The 15,983-nt window shown below is 40.6% G+C and overlaps 3 protein-coding genes across 5 annotated transcripts in view; 1 reads left to right on the forward strand and 2 right to left on the reverse strand.

Moving 5' to 3' along the window:
- DR1 (down-regulator of transcription 1) overlaps nucleotides 1-1,119 on the reverse strand; it is a 22,778-nt gene extending 21,659 nt beyond the window's left edge. The window contains exon 1 of the mRNA XM_061411181.1: nucleotides 14-1,119. Coding sequence (XP_061267165.1) covers nucleotides 14-233 — 220 coding nt within the window. The 5' untranslated portion in view covers nucleotides 234-1,119. The remainder of the gene's footprint in view (nucleotides 1-13) is intronic.
- On the forward strand, nucleotides 711-5,228 carry LOC133244273 (uncharacterized). Its single transcript, XM_061411180.1, has 2 exons — nucleotides 711-1,245; nucleotides 4,012-5,228. The coding sequence occupies exons 1-2, from the start codon at nucleotides 711-713 to the stop codon at nucleotides 4,083-4,085; spliced, it is 609 nt and encodes a 202-aa protein (XP_061267164.1). The 3' UTR covers nucleotides 4,086-5,228.
- CCDC18 (coiled-coil domain containing 18) overlaps nucleotides 2,261-15,983 on the reverse strand; it is a 181,683-nt gene continuing 167,960 nt past the window's right edge. For 2 of the 3 annotated variants that reach the window (XM_061411170.1, XM_061411166.1), the window contains one exon: nucleotides 2,261-13,520. The gene's annotated coding sequence lies outside the window, so the exon portion shown is untranslated. The remainder of the gene's footprint in view (nucleotides 13,521-15,983) is intronic. The other variant, XR_009735354.1, reaches the window with a different exon arrangement.

Here is a 15,983-nt window from a genome sequence, read left to right on the forward strand (position 1 = left end):
AAATACCACTTACCTTGTATGACGTGCTCTGGCGAGATGGTTTTCTTTTCCGATTTGTTGCAAATCTCATTGGCTTCAGAAGATATAAGGTGAATGAATTCAGTGCAGCAGTTCACCACCAGCTCCCGGGCATCGTTGGCCACCCGGACATTGGGGAGAGTCTCTTTGATCATCTTATTGATAGCAGCTCTGGGTATAGTGAGATCATCATCGTTGCCAGATGAGGAAGCCATCGCACCTTCTCTCTCGCGCCCCGACTTTTAAAAACTCCTCAACTCTGGTCCACGACGATTTTTCAAAAGGCCGCCCTCGGAGAGCGATCCAGGAGTCCCTCTGAGATGAGCGTGCAGAAAATTAAGGGGCCAGGGGTGGCTGGAGAGAGAGGGGAACACCCGTGTGTGTGAAAGATTTAAGGCGAGGTTGGGAGCAAAGTTGGAGGTGGGCGGGAGGGGGGTTGTTGAGGATTCTGGGGACAGCACTGCCCAGGTCGGAGGGGAAGGCAAGGTGGTCCGGAATCTGAGCACTAGAAAACCCCCTTCGTGTCTCCTCAGAGGGGCGTGCGCTGTCGTCTAACCGTTCCCCAACGGCGCGGAGCAGAGGCAAGGTCCGGGGGCACTGGTCTGGCCGCGGAACAGGGCGGATACTCAGCCGGCAAGGCTCTACAGAACCGGAGCCCCCGCTGCCGCCCCCGCCGCCGCCGCCAGCAGCCGATGCCGCCGCCTCGGCCAAACCATCCTTCAGACACCCGCGCCGCCGCCTCACAACATGTCGGCCGCAGCCGCTGCTGGAACCGGGGCGGTCTCCTGGGAACGAATAAGGACAGAACCAGGCACAAGGGGACCGGCAGCGGCGTCTGCTGTGACCGTTTAGCCCGAACGCAGATCGTGGAAGCCGAAGCCGCCGCAACGGTGGTCCCTCCAGAGGCCAGAGAAGGTTTACTGGAAGCCTCTCCCGATACCCTTTGCGCTACCGGAAGCCTCACCCCCACACGTTACCCACTCCCCCCGCCCCCCCGCAAGCCCACTTCCAGACCAACTTCCGGGTGTGTCAGCCGCCCTTCCCCCACCGTCGCCGGCGGGAACCGCCCGTCTTCTCCGCCAGCAGCTTCCGCCTGCCGCAGTACCGGCAAGCGCTCTGGGGTCCCGCCCCTTCCCAGGGATAGTGACCGGGCGAGCGCGCGCCTCGCGGTACCGAAGACATCTGAGCACGGGCCGGGGCTTCGGCACCAGAAGCGGGTTGTGATGGGTGGGTGTACTGGCTAGGGTGGATCGCTGCCACTACTTTCTCTCGGCCAGCTGAGGCCTTCTTAGCCACGTTTGGAGACAAAGGAGCGCTGGATTTCGTTCAAAGAACTTGCTTTGCTAACGTTAAAGAGCCCGAATTGAGATTGAAAGGAAGAGGAACGAAGTCCAGGTTCCAGAATGGGATGTAGGAAAAGGAAAACTCCGTTTTCCTGGGGCTGCATCGTCCTGAGGAAAAAACTGTTGATATCTAATAGACTATCTGGACCAAAGCTCTCTATGGTCCTCCACCCATTTTTCTGGGTTTATGGGAAATGAAACAGAGAAGTGACAGCCACTACTAATTGACAACTAAGCTGGAAACTAAAAATAAGATCCAACGTAGTGGAGAGGCGTAGTGTACAATGAGCCAAATTACAATGTTCCCACTTAGACGTTTTCCGTGATGTATTGGTTCTGCTAAGGTGGGGGAAAGTGGGTTAAAGTATGTTAAGAAACTGGTTTTCTCTTCTTTCCAGGGAAGCAAACGTGTGGCAAGTTCTTTACAAAAATTGCATTTTTTTTTTAAAGTAAGTTTGCCACAACGTCTTTTTGAAGAAGAGGCTGTTATAAATAGAGTGTTGCAATTTCTCAAAAGTAAAAGAGATAAAATTTAAATCAGTTTAGGCACTTTACTTAATCATATACAGTTGTTGTACACTGGCAGCAACTGAGTTGTTTGAAATGTTTTCTTAAAGTTTTGTCTTTTGGTGTACAACCCTAGATGTCGCATCTTGAGGAAATCATACTTGTTCCTTTTTTTTTTCATTTAGCGTTTTCTCCAGTACATTTGCAGGTTCTTTAACTTCTGCAATGTAGACATTTGTTTCTTAGCATTATTAAGTTTAGTCAAAATGTCTTTGATAAAATGATATTTTAAACTTTTTATTCAAAATAGGAATGTGAAACTGTTGGCTCAGATGTAGGCCTCTATGAAAGTTTGCTTCCTATGTATCTTGTTTTCCTTTCTACATGCTTGCTTGTTTCCTACATCATAATATTCTTCTGGAAATCCAATTTTTGTTCTTCACAACTCAAAAGGGTCCAGCTTGCAATGAAGAATACCCCCGCCACCACCACAACTAGAGAAAGTCCACTCCCTGGAAGACCCAGCATAGGCAAAAATAAATAATAATTTTAAAAAATTAGAAAAGGAAGTACTACAGACACAGTGAGCTTCTGGTTTGTTCATCCCTGTATCCCTGGGGCCTGAACAGATCCTGCTACATAATAGGCACTTGGTAAATATTTGTTATCTCTGGAGGTGAATGAGGACCTTTAAGGATAGTAGAGTAAAAAAGAAGTCCAAGGACAAAAAGAAGAAAGTATGTCAGGGGATACTTGTTAGAAACCAAGAAGGTGTAGTGCAAAGGAAGCCATGAGGGGAGTTTTTTTGTTCATGTTTGTGCACACGTGTGCTAAGTCACTTCAGTCAAGTCCGACTCTGCAACCCTATGGACTGCTACCTGCCACTCTCCTCTGTCTTTGGGATTCTCCAGGCAAGAATACTGGCGTGGGTTGCTGTGCTCTTTATTTTTGGCAGCCTTGGGTCTTTGTTGCTGGTGGGCTTTCTTTAGTTGCCCAGAGTGGGGGTTACTCTCTAGTTGCTGTGTGGGTTTATCATTGTGGTTTTCCTTGTTGGTTTCTGTAGGTGTGCAGGCTTAAGTTGGAAGGGTGTGAGATGCTACAGAGAAGCATTGTTGGAAGGGGATCAAACAATCACTGAAGTAAAAGGTCAACAGGAGAAAGCAGAAGTCAACATGCAAACAGTTAAGGAGAGGAATGCGGAAAAGAGCAAGGAGTACAGAACACACTTTTCAAAAGTTGGGTGGTGAAGAAAGTGAAAGTGAAGTCGCTTAGTCGTGTCCAACTCTTTGCAACCCCATGGACTGTAGCCTACCAGGCTCCTCTGTCCATGGGATTTCCCAGGCAATAGTACTGGAGTGGATTGCCATTTCCTTCTCCAGGGGATCTTCCCGACACAGGGATCGAACCCTGGTCTCTTGCATTGTAGACAGACGGTGGTTTTACCGTCTGAGCCACCAGGAAAGTCTGGCTGGTGAAGGGAAAGGGGCAATGGAATGACACTTGAGGAAGAAGCAGGGTCAAGAAAAAATTGCAATGGCTAGGAGACACATACATGTAGTTCAAAGGAAAAGAGGTGTAGATTGACAATACAAGCAAAGTAAGACTTTAAGGAAATGGAGGTGGATGAGATTGAAAGGTCCAAATAGAATGATCAGGATTAGATATACAGATCTGGGCATGTTTCATAAAACAGACTGAAGACAAGATTATTCCATCTAGTACAGTGTTCATCTCTTGTTTGTTCTTTAGTTCTTCTAGGTTCTTTGGTAAACATTTCTTGGATCTTCTCCATTCTTTTTCCGAAACCCTGGATCATCTTCACTATCATCCTGAGTTCTTTTTCTGGAAGGTTGCCTATCTCCTCTTCATTTAGTTATTTTTCTAGGGTTTTATCTTTTTCTTTCATCTGGGATTTAGTCCTCTGTATTTTCATTTTTATTTACTTTCTGTGATTGTGGTTTTCCTTCTTGAGGCTGCAGAATTATAGTTGTTTCTTCTATCTGCCCTCTGGTAGATGAGGATAAGCAGCTTGTGCAAGCTTCCAGATGGGAGGGACTGGCAGTGAGAACTGGATCTTGCTCTAGTGGGCAGGGCTGTTCTCAGTAAAACTTTAATCCAATTGTCTGCTGCTTTCAAATTGTAGTGCTGGAGAAGACCCTTGAGAGTCCCTTGGACAGCAAGATCAAACCAGTCAATCCTAAAGGAAATCAACCGTGAATATTAACTGGAAGGACTATGCTGAAGCTCCAATATTTTGGCCACCTGATGTGAAGAGCTTACTCATTGGAAAAGACCTTGATGCTAGGAAAGATTAAGGGCAGGAGGGAAAGGGGGTGACAGAAGATGAGATAGTTGGATGGCATCACCAACTCAATGGACATGAGTTTGAGAAACTCCAGGAGATGGTGAAGGACAGGGAAGCCTGGCATACTGCAGTTCATAGAATTGCAAGTAGTCAGATACAGCTTAGCGACTGAAAAACAATGGTGACCTCCAAGAGGGCTCACACTAAGGGGCACTTCCTGGGACTGCTGCTGCTAGTGCCCCCATCCCTGCAGCGAGCCACTGCTGACCCACGACTCCGCAGGAGTTCATCGAACACTAGATGGTTGGTCTGGTTCAGTCTCCTGTGGGGTCACTGCTCCTTTCCTCTCAGTCCTGGCACACACAAGATTTTGTTTGTGCCCTCCAAGTGTGAAGTCTCTATTTCTCTCAGTCCTATGGAAGTCCTGCAATCAAATCCTGTTGGCCTTCACAGTCAGAATCCCTGGGGATTCCTAGTCCCTTTGCTGGATCCCCAGGCTAGGACACTCAGAACCATCACAAGAGTGGGAGAACTTCTTTGATATTAGTGTTCTCCAGTTTGTGGGTTGCCTGCTAGGCGGGTATGGGATTTAACTTTATCGTGATTGTGCCCTCCCCCCACCATCTCGTTGTAGCTTCTCCTTTGTCTTTAGATGTGGGATATCTTTTTTTGGTGGGTTCCAGCATCCTCCTGTCCATGGTTGTTCAAAAGCTAGTTGGTGCTCTCACAGGAGATGGGCACATGTCCTTGTACCCTGCCATCTTGAACCAGTCAACCCTGAAGACAAGACTATAAGTGAGTGATTATAAACAGTGATTGCAGAAACTGATTCATGATGGAGTTTAAGAAGTAGCCAAAAATGTCAAGAGTTGCAGAGAAGGGAATAAGAACTGAGAAGAGATGGTGTTCATCTAGTGATATTTATAGAAGCAGTTCATGAATAAAAACCTTGGAATTCTTTCATCTATTTTATGGGTCAACTTTGTAACTGAATTTTAAGGTAAATAAAGGATTCCTTTATCTGTAGGTAATAAATTCAAGATGTGATGCAAATATGTTTTTCTTTCAAATGATAATGACTTTTTGATTGTGCTAGTTTAAAATCATTTGAAGCAGATGGAATTAGGAAGCCTTTCCTTATGTAAATCCAATTGTTCATTCTTGCTTGCATAAATGAATAAACATTCATGTTTATTGGGTGTCTACCATATACTTTGCTAGGTACTTGGGACAATGGCAGTAGGTAAGAAAGACCCCATCCCAGCCTCCATATTTAAAGCACTAATACCAAAGAAAGAAAAGAGCTATATTTTGTCACTTCTTGGTAATAGGGGAAAAAAGGGAATCTAAAATAATACAGAAATAATATAGTATACCTGTTTGAAGAATTTTTATAGAGTGATTAAAATTACTGGGTATGGGTATTAAATTTTTCCTTTAATATTAAAGCAAAATATTGGAGAAGGCAATGGCACCCCACTCCAGTACTCTTGCCTGGAGAATCCCATGGGCGGAGGAGCCTGGTGGGCTGCGGTCCATTGGGTCCCGAAGAGTCGGACATGACTGCTCGACTTCACTTTCACTTTTCATTTTCCTACGCTGGAGAAGGAAATGGCAACCCACTCCAGTGTTCTTGCCTTGAGAATCCCAGGGACAGGGGAGCCTGGTGGGTTGCCATCTATGGGGTCGCACAGAGTCGGACACGACTGAAGTGACTTAGCAGCAGCAAAATAGCAGTATTGTTATTAGAATTATATGAAAATACATATGTAAATAGCTGAATAGAAACATTGAAAACTAACATATTTATGTTGAAATAGAGAAATTATTGGTGATTTTACTTTTGATTTTTCTTTAAAGTTTTAAAAAAATCTTTTTCTAGTTTTTAAATGTTTTATATTAGCAAGTAGTGAGAAATTTCTTTTTCTGTTGATTTGTAAATGTATCCATTCTTCACATACACAGTGGGGCTTGAAAAAGCAGTCCTTGGATTTTAAATCTTTTGTTTAGCTAGAAAAGCTCTTAAACTGGTGATCCCCATGTGAAATCTAACCCACAGATATTGTACCAATTATTTATTCCCACAACAAAATGTTGCCTAGCAAGTTACCCCAAAGGTCAGTGGATTAAAACACTAACCAGTTATTATTTCTTAGGAGTCTCTATGTTAGTTGGGCAGTTGTTCTGGAATTGGCTGGGTTTATTCAATTTCTGTCCGACTCTTTGCAACCCCATGGACTGATTAATTATACCATCCTTGGAATTCTCCAGGCCAGAATACTGGAGTTGGTAGCCTTTCCCTTTTCCAGGGAGGGATTGAACCCAGGTCTCCCATATTGCAGGATTCTTTACCAGCTGAGCCACAAGGGAAACTCATGAATAGTGGAGGATCTTGCAAATCAACAGGTAAATATGGGGTGATGATTGAAAGTGTTATAGAGGAGATAATCCTTGAAAAAGTTTTCAGGAAGAAAAGGAAGGGAATTTCATGCAGGGGAATAACAAAATCTCAGTGATATAGAACATTATGGAATTCTCGGTGAGCTGTGATACTTTGGTGGCGGGTATAGGGAAAGGACCATGAAGGAGTAGCTTGAGAGAAAGTGCTCCAGGGAAGTGTAGTATTTAAGGTTCTTCCACGTATTTAGAGTAAATAACAACTCTAGCCAGTTAAGTTGACTTTACCAGAAGGATACTGGCATATCTCACAGAATGTTGGTAATTGCTGGATAATCAGGGAAACTCAGTAATAGGAATCCATAAACTGTCCTCCTCATGGACTAAAAACAACTCCCCATCTTTTTGCATCTCAGTTCAAAATTCCAGTTGCCAAGGAGAGCAAGTCTGTTTGTCCAGTTTGGGTCAGATATCCACACCTGCGTCACTCAGCCATGCAGTTTAGACTACAAGTTACATGTGTTGAATGGTGCTGCTGTTCCGTCCCTGTGCTGGGGAGGGAGACATCACTGTGAGCCCTGTGTTTGAGCTAAGAGGGAGGTATCCATTGTATTTTACTATTTAGTTGCTTTTCCCCACATGTATGATGACAAAAATGTCTTCAGCCTGCCTACTTGATCCAGTCATTCTATTACAACAGCCCCTGCTCTTGCCCTCTTTCAGGACCAAAGGTACATCCAATCCAGCGGGTGGGATGTTATTGTTCACTTAGTCCTGACCTCTGGATGTAAAGTGCCTATTCTAGTTCTCATCTACCTGTGATTCCTCATGGTCTTGCAATCTAAGGACTAAATGGTAAGTACAGTCACTACCAGTACACTCTATAAATAATATGGGGATTCAGGAGCCTCAATGGTTGCTATAGAAAGAAAGAGAAGAAAACACTGGCAGTTATTTTAAAAGGGAAAAAAATTGGGTAATTTTTCAGTCTTCAGACCTTCCATCCATATATTTGCTACCGTTGAAGTTGTAACTGGTGGGTATGACAATCCATTAAACACTTCCTTGTTTGCAGCTAATATCTCAACTGACTGAGAACGTTGCCTACTAGGGTAATTTAAGCCGTCATTTGTAGGGGTCTAAGAAGCTTACTCCTTGGAAGCAAAGTTATGACCAACCTAGATAGCATATTCAAAAGCAGAGACATTACTTTGCCAACAAAGGTCCGTCTAGTCAAGGCTATGGTTTTTCCAGTAGTCATGTATGGATGTGAGAGTTGGACTGTGAAGAAAGGTGAGCGCCAAAGAATTGATGCTTTTGAACTGTGGTGTTGGAGAAGACTCTTGGGAGTCCCTTGGACTGCAAGGAGATCCAACCAGTCCATTCTAAAGGAGATCAGTCCTGGGATTTCTTTGGAAGGAATGATGCTAAAGCTGAAACTCCAGTACTTTGGCTACCTCATGCGAAGAGTTGACTCATTGGAAAAGACTCTGATGCTGGGAGGGATTGTGGGCAGGAGGAGAAGGGGACGACAGAGGATGAGATGGCTGGATGGCATCACTGACTCGATGGACGTGAGTCTGAGTGAACTCCGGGAGATGGTGATGGGCAGGGAGGCCTGGCGTGCTGCAATTCATGGGGTCACAAAGAGTCGGACACGACTGAGCGACTGAACTGAACTGAACTGAAGCCTTTGTTGATCTTCAGTGCCAATTGTGTTAAACTAAATAAGGCAATGTAGCAGATTACAGAACAACTCTAAGGTGGAGTAACTGGAAACCAATGAATGTTTTTTCAATAAATAGTGTCTAGTTAATAATGAAACTGAAGCACAGAGTGTTTATTAACTCTTCAGCCTCAGAGTCAAGATTTAAAGTCAAGCTTTCCTCATGGTTATGTTATCCTGCCTCTGCACTGTTACTGTAGAGATTTCATGTGGGCACTGAGACGTCCATAGCTCGGATTAGGTCAGGTTTTAGTTCTTAAGCCTAAACTAGCCATTGTGACCAAGAACAAGTTATTTAATTTATCTAAGTTTCAGTCTTTTCATTTATAAAATGGACATACCTTAGTGCATGGCACAATACCTATCATTTGATAAGTAGATTTATTAAATGGTGGCTATTATTAATTTAATAAAAATCTACTGAGCATTCTATGGCAGGCACTGTGTGTACAGTGCTGCACAAGATGGACATAATTCCTGTGCTCATGGATATTCCAATTAATAGTATCTAAACCAAGCCATAAAATGAAAATAAGGATGTGTAGTCCATATGATTGCTCCCTTGCCCTGGATTATGAACATGGAGATTGACATATGGGACCATAATGATGATTGTGAGCAGAAAAGGACTGATGAGGAAAGGAAATAAGCCTGAAACAATCAAGAGTAAAAGAAGCAAGACAAGAATCTGACATGAAATCAAGAAAACTCCCAAGAGAAAGAATACTGCCTGGTTTTCTAGCTTGTAAATCAGGATTTTTCAAGAAAAGTGGGCAGAATTGTCCAAGAGGTTCTTGTCATAGAACAGGAAATTGGAATAGGTGAAATGATTTGTGAGAAACTGTAGAAATGAAGTGATGGATATTCTCTATACACTGTAGAAAGCATGATTAAAGAGAAGGAAATGAGAAACATTAAAAAAAATTATCCTCTTGATTCGGAGAACAGCCATGCTTTGTAATATGAGCCAAGAGATAAAACTGAGTTTGTCTCTCATGGTGGGTAGGGAGATAAGCCTTTTTTCAGGCTAAATTCCCTTGCCACCTGGGTTTGTTTTCTTAACTGTAAATGAGCACTGGGAAAAGAACAGGCTTTAGAGATTCTGCCCAATCAATTCACAGAACATTTTCTTGGTAATAACTATTGTAGCTCTTTTTTCAGTCAGGCTCACACACAGGATTGAATCTTGGTTTTTGATAGCAAGTATCTTTAACAATTATCAATGTACCAAAATAATTCTAAAAGTGCCTAAGGAATTACATGGAGGAAGATAAGTGAATTACATATATTAATCCTTGGAATGACCTAACATAAAATTCCACACATTTACCGTTATGGTTGTGGTTATGTAATTTGACCTAAATTATTGTCAGAGTTAAGGCCAGCATTCATCACAATGAGACAGGAAATGGATTAACTGACCAAATATAGTATTTTCAGAAGCACCTCATGGTAAGTGGCTTAATTTGTGGCTAAATTATAGGCAAAGTAGGTGAGAAAGTCATAGTTCCCAAGTAAATCCCAGTTTACAGTGTTCACCATCAGAATGTTCATCTTTACTAGAAGTAAAGATTATTGTTTTGATTAGAAACACGTATTTTTGTGACTGTTTGTTTAGGTAACAAGGACATCTAAAGCACAAAGATAAGCCTATATTTTGTACAGATGCCTTTCTATGTTTGCAGCTTCAATATAAAGGATAGTAAAGTTGGACTTCCCTGGTGGTCTGGTGGTTAGAAGCCTCCTGCCAGTGCAGTGGACATGGGTTTGATCCCTGGTCCGGGAAGATCCCACATGCTGCAGAGCAACTAAGCCCATGCACAACTACTGAAGCACCCTAGAGCCCATGCTCAACCCAACTAGAGAAAGCCTGATCATAGCAACAAAGCCACAGAGCAGCCAAAAAATAAATAAAAAAGCAAATTTTTAAAAAAACAGGGCAAGGGAGCTCCCCCTTTTTTTAAAAAAAAAAAAATAAAGGATAGCAAAGTTAACGTCAATTTCTGTTTTGTAATTATGTTGATTGTATTGGGAAAACATGAACCAATACATTTAAATTTATAAACTGGTTACAAGAAGTTACCCATGTTTATGAAATTTGTTCAGCATTTCATAAATTCATAAATAATATTTAGCTCCTGAATAATGGTAATACATACATTTATGCACCTATTATACATAATACATTAAGATTACTGGCTTGTTGAGAAAAATATGATTATAAAATCATATATCATTTCAGCCCAGATACACAGCAATAAAAAAATTTAAATACCTAACAACACAAATCTATATAAGCAATAATTATGTTAGAAAACACTTACAGCATTCTTGATTTTTTTTTTTAAAGCCAACAATTCATTTAGTATCTTTCTGGCATTTGAACTGACATCTCTTCATCTTCCACATAGTTGCTAACCGAGAAGGAAAATGGTTAGATTTGTCAAATGGCTTTAAAGCTTCACGTTAACATCAACGTTACAGAGACCCAAGGAGAGAAATAATAACAGAGGCATTGCTAATCAGCAAGAAAAGTATAAATTATACAATAAGTGAAGGAGCCACTGGCCAACTGTTTAGAGGAAAACACACCACAGTCAGTCAGTTTAGTCCCTCAGTCATCTCCGACTCTTTGCCACCCTATAGATTGCAGCATGCCAGGCTTCCCTGTCCATCACCAACTCCTGGAGCATAATCAACCTCATGTCCATCGAGTCAGTGACGCCATCCAACCATCTCATCCTCTGTCGTGCCCTTCTCCTCCTGCCTTCAATCTTGCCCAGCATCAGGGTCTTTTCAAATGAGTCAATTCTTCACATCAGGTGGCCAAAGTATTGGAGTTTCAGCTTCAGCATCAGTCCTCCCATTGAATATTCAGGACTGATTTCCTTTAGGATGGACTGGTTGGATCTCCTTGCAGTTCAAGAGATTCTCAAGAGTCTTCTCCAACACCACAGTTCAAAAGCATCAATTCTTCGGCACTCAGCTTTCTTTATAGTCCCAACTCTCACATCCATACATGACTACTGGAAAAACCATAGCTTTGACTAGATGGACATTTGTTGGCAAAGTAATGTCTCTGCTTTTTAGTATGCTGTCTAGGTGGGTCATATCTTTTCTTCCAAGGAGCAAGCGTTGTTTAATTTCATGGCTGTAGTCATCATCTGCAGTGATTTTAGAGCCCCCAAAATTAAAGTCTGTCACTGTTTCCCCATCTATTTGCATGAAGTGATAGGACTGGACACCATGATATCAGTTTTCTGAATGTTGAGTTTTAAGCCAACTTTTTCACTCTCCTCTTTCACACTCATCGAGAGGCTCTTTAGTTCTTCGTTTTCTGCCATAAAGGTAGTGTCATCTGCATATCTGAGGTTATTGATATTTCTCCTGGCAATCTTGATTCCAGCTTGTGCTTCATCCAGCCCAGCATTTTGCATGATGCACTCTGCAGATAAGTTAAGTAAGCAGGGTGACAATATACAGCCTTGATGTACTCCTTTCCTGATTTGGAACCAGTCTGTTGTTCTATGTCTTCTGATCCACACAATCAAAGGCTTTGGCATAGTCAATAAAGCAGAAGTAGATGTTTTTCTGGAATTCTCTTGCTTTTTTGATAATCCAATGGATGTTAGCAATTTGATCTCTGGTTCCTCTGCCTTTTCTAAATCCAGCTTGAACATCTGGAAATTCACAGTCGTGTACTGTTGAAGCCTGGCTTGGAGAATTTTGAGCATTACTTTACTAGCGTGTGAGATGAGTACAACTGTGTGGTAGTTTGAGCATTCTTTGGCATTGCCTTTCTTTGGGATTGGAATGAAAACTGACCTTTTCCAGTCCTGTGGTCACTTCTGAGTTTTCCAAATTTGCTGGGATATTGAGTACAGCCCATTCACAGCATCATCTTTTAGGATTTGAAATAGCTCAACTGGAATTCCATCACTTTCACTAGCTTTGTTCATAGTGATGCTTCCTAAGGCCCACTTGACTTCACATTCCAAGATGTCTGACTCTAGGTGAGTGATCACACCATCGTGATTATCTGGGTCATGAAGATCTTTTCTTGTACAGTTCTTCTCTGTATTCTTGCCACCTCTTCTTAATATCTTCTGCTTCTGTTAGGTCCATATCGTTTCTGTCCTTTATTGAGCCAATCTTGCATGAAATGTTCCCTTGGTATCTCTAATTTTCTTGAAGAGATCTCTAGTCTTTCCCATTCTGTTGTTTTCCTCTATTTGTTTGCACTGATCACTGAGGAAGGCTTTCTTATCTCTCCTTTCTATTCTTTGGAACTGTGCATTCAAATGGGTATATCTTTCCTTTTCTCTTTTGCCTTTAGCTTCTCTTCTTTTCTCAGCTATTTGTAAGGCCTCCCCAGACAACCATTTTGCCTTTTTTCATTTCTTTTTCTTGCAGATGGTCTTGATCACTGCCTCCTTTACAATGTCACGAACCTCCAACCATAGTTCTTCAGGCACTCTGTCTATCAGATCTCATCCCTTGAATCTATTTGTCACTTCCACTGTATAATCATAAGAGATTTGATTTGGGTCATACCTGGATGGTCTGTTGGTTTTCCCTACTTTCTTCAATTTAGGTCTGAATTTGGCAATAAGGAGTTCATGATCTGAGCCATAGTCAGCTCCTGGTCTTGTTTTTGCTGACTGTATAGAGCTTCTCCATCTTTGACTGTAAATAATATAATCAATCTGATTTCGGTATTGACCATCTGCTGATGTCCATATGTATATGACATGGGCTAAATTAAATTCTTGGTGGATTAAAGATTTTAATATAAAAGTGAAATCATTAAATTACTAAAATATAAAAAATACTTATGAATAATCTTGGAAATGGAATTTATAGCACATGAAATATAAAGCAAAGACTTATTTTTAAAACACATAAAAAAGTGGAAAGTGTTCCAGAGATCACCAAAAAATTAAAGGGCACATACCGAACTGGAAAGAAAAAAAATCAACAAAAAATTAAAGGGCTGATGCCAAACTAGAAGGGAGAAAAATGGATGAAGGTTAAGAAGTCTTACAAATCAGTAAGAAAAGGATAAATAGCCAAATAGAAAAATGGGCAAGTAAGTCAGAAAAGAAGAAATAGATAGGGTCAACAGGGGACTCACCTGCTAGTCCAGTGGCTAAGACTCCTCTTTCCCAACGCAGAGAACTGGGGTTCCTCCTCTGGTGAGGGAACGAGATCTCACATCCTGCAACTAAGAGGTCACATGTCACAACTAAGACCCAGAACTGCCAAATGAATAAGTAAATTAAAAAAAAAAGAGAGGGGGGTCCAATAAAGATGAATTGTATTCATCTGTAATAAAATGCAAATTAAAACAATATTAAAGTGTCTTTTTTGCCTGTTGAATTGATAAGGATTATTTTAAAAGACAACATCAGTGTTAGAGAGGGTTCTAGAGCAGTTCTCAACTGCTTTTTGACAAAATGTCTGAAAAGCACATACCTTTTAACTAGAAATTCAACACTGGTGTAATGATAAGAAAATGTATCCTAAGGAAATGTATGTGTGTCACAAAATATTTTTGCAGTTTCCTTCCTTGCTCCTTCCTTCTACCCTACTCCCTCCTCTCTCTCTTTCTATCCCCTTTTTCTTTTTTGTTTTATGCTTGGTATTGGTGAAAGTTTGAAAAAATTAAAATGTCCAACAAAAAGGGAGCTGGTTAAATAAAATATGGTAAATTTATTTAATAAAACATCTACATTATTACCAGTAAAAATAACACCATAGTAAAATATTTGGAAAATGTTCACAATATAACAAGTTTTTACAAAAATGGGATATAGAACAAAATATATTGGGAAAGCGTCTCCTCTCTTCCTCTCTCTGTCTCTCTCTCTCTCTCTCTCGGTCTCTCCCTCACCACCAACACAACACCAACATATAATACAATTACTGGAAAGGTACTGGAAAAATATAAACTGTGGGGAAGAAGGATTACTGGATTGTTAAATATTCTTCTGTTGCCTCATTATTTTTAAAGTTAGCTACAATGAACAGGAGTTATTATTTTTTTTTTTGATAAATGAAAACATTTTAAAATGAAATATGTAATGTTACTTAGTGGTTGCCTTTTCAAAATAGGTAAAAATCATCAGTTAACCATTTGGTTCAGAATGTTTTCATTTCAACAGCTCAATAATCATAACGCAAAATTGAGGGAAAAACATTTTTGAATCTTAAAATGTTATAGAATTGGTAGATTATTTTTCATTTCATAAAGTATCATAATCACTAGTTTTTATTGTTCCTATGGCAATGTTTTATACACAAGAATGGCAGAAGTTAGGAATTTGTGCCCTGAAAAACGTATTGAAATATAAAATCTAAAGTAAATAATAACTTCCTCCTTTGAATATAACAAAGATGTGGGAAGGGGTAGTAGGCAAGAAGGCTCTGGGTTACCATGGGGATGATTACGTTCTCCAAGGTATATCCCACCCCACTCCAGCTTCTTGGTCAATGACTCACTAGCTCACAGGGGAGTCAACAAATACTGAAGTACATACCTACTACCTGTAAAAAGTGATTTTCATTACCCAGAGAAGTGCTGTAAGATACTATTTAAACAAATAAGGAAAACCAATCTAAATTACTATTTAAAATTTTTCTAATTGGTGAGTGTTTAAGATGCATGAGAGGACAAATTCTTAACTCAGGTCATTCCAGGACTATTATGTAACAGACTAAAAATTGATATGGATACTAACAAAAATCATTAAAGCAAAATTACAAAACACTTCTAGTAATACTTCAATTGTTTCTTTAAAAACAGCATTTCCTAAAATAACCTCCAAGATAGTCCTGTAATTTGTTAATTTTAAGGATTTGTGTTAAACTTTGGGGCCAGTCAAATTTGGGGGCCAGTTAAGGGAGCTAACAATCTACTTGAGGAGTCCAGATAGCCATCCATCAATTCATTCATTTGTTCAATAAAATATATTGAGAACCTACTATGTGCCAATAATTCAGGGCTTTAAGCATTAAAAAATACCTAAAACATACGTCTACCCTCAAAAGCTCACATTTAGAAGGAGAGATAGATGTCAGTCTTAGTGACTGGCATACCCATTGTTCCTTCTAGCAGAACTCTGACCATGGCCACTGGTGAATGAGAAGTCCTGGGTGGCTATATTCTGCATCAAGGGACCGACCCATGTACCCTTTTCACGTGCTTTTCCTACCATGACAAAGAAAAAAGCTTTGGTTCAAAAAGTTTCAGCCAGAGAGGGACAGGGTAGCAGTCAGATGGTCTCTTTAACAGTTCCAATAACAGATACAGACAGCTAGTTAGTGAGTGAGTAGAAACTGAAAGTGATCCTGAAAAGATTCTTAGAGAATCTAATAGTTTACTGCAGACCTAAAGTCTTACCAATAACCCCATCAATTAACATATATTTTGTATGTTATATGTACCATATACTGTATTCTTAAAATGAAGTAAGTTAGATAAAAGAAAATGTATTAAGAAATTCATAAGGAAGAGAAAACACATTTACAGTATTATACTGTATTTATCAATACAGTAAAATTATGTTCTGTGTCTACAAAATGAACTGTCTGCCAGTACCTACCTCAATATTGTCTTATACGGTACAAAACACTGTAAATGTTAAATGTATTCCTAACACTAGATATAAAAAATGAAAAGATAATG

This window comes from Bos javanicus, chromosome 3, assembly GCF_032452875.1.
Source record: "Bos javanicus breed banteng chromosome 3, ARS-OSU_banteng_1.0, whole genome shotgun sequence".
In the NCBI taxonomy this organism is placed as follows: Eukaryota; Metazoa; Chordata; class Mammalia; order Artiodactyla; family Bovidae; genus Bos; species Bos javanicus.

Excerpts from the sequence above, each read along its gene's own strand:
- LOC133244273 (XM_061411180.1), top strand. The coding sequence starts at position 711 with ATGCCGCCGCCTCGGCCAAACCATCCTTCAGACACCCGCGCCGCCGCC. Across the intron at positions 1,246-4,011 it reads CCAGAAGCGGGTTGTGATGG|TGCTGGAGAAGACCCTTGAG; the intron begins GTGGGTGTACTG and ends TTCAAATTGTAG.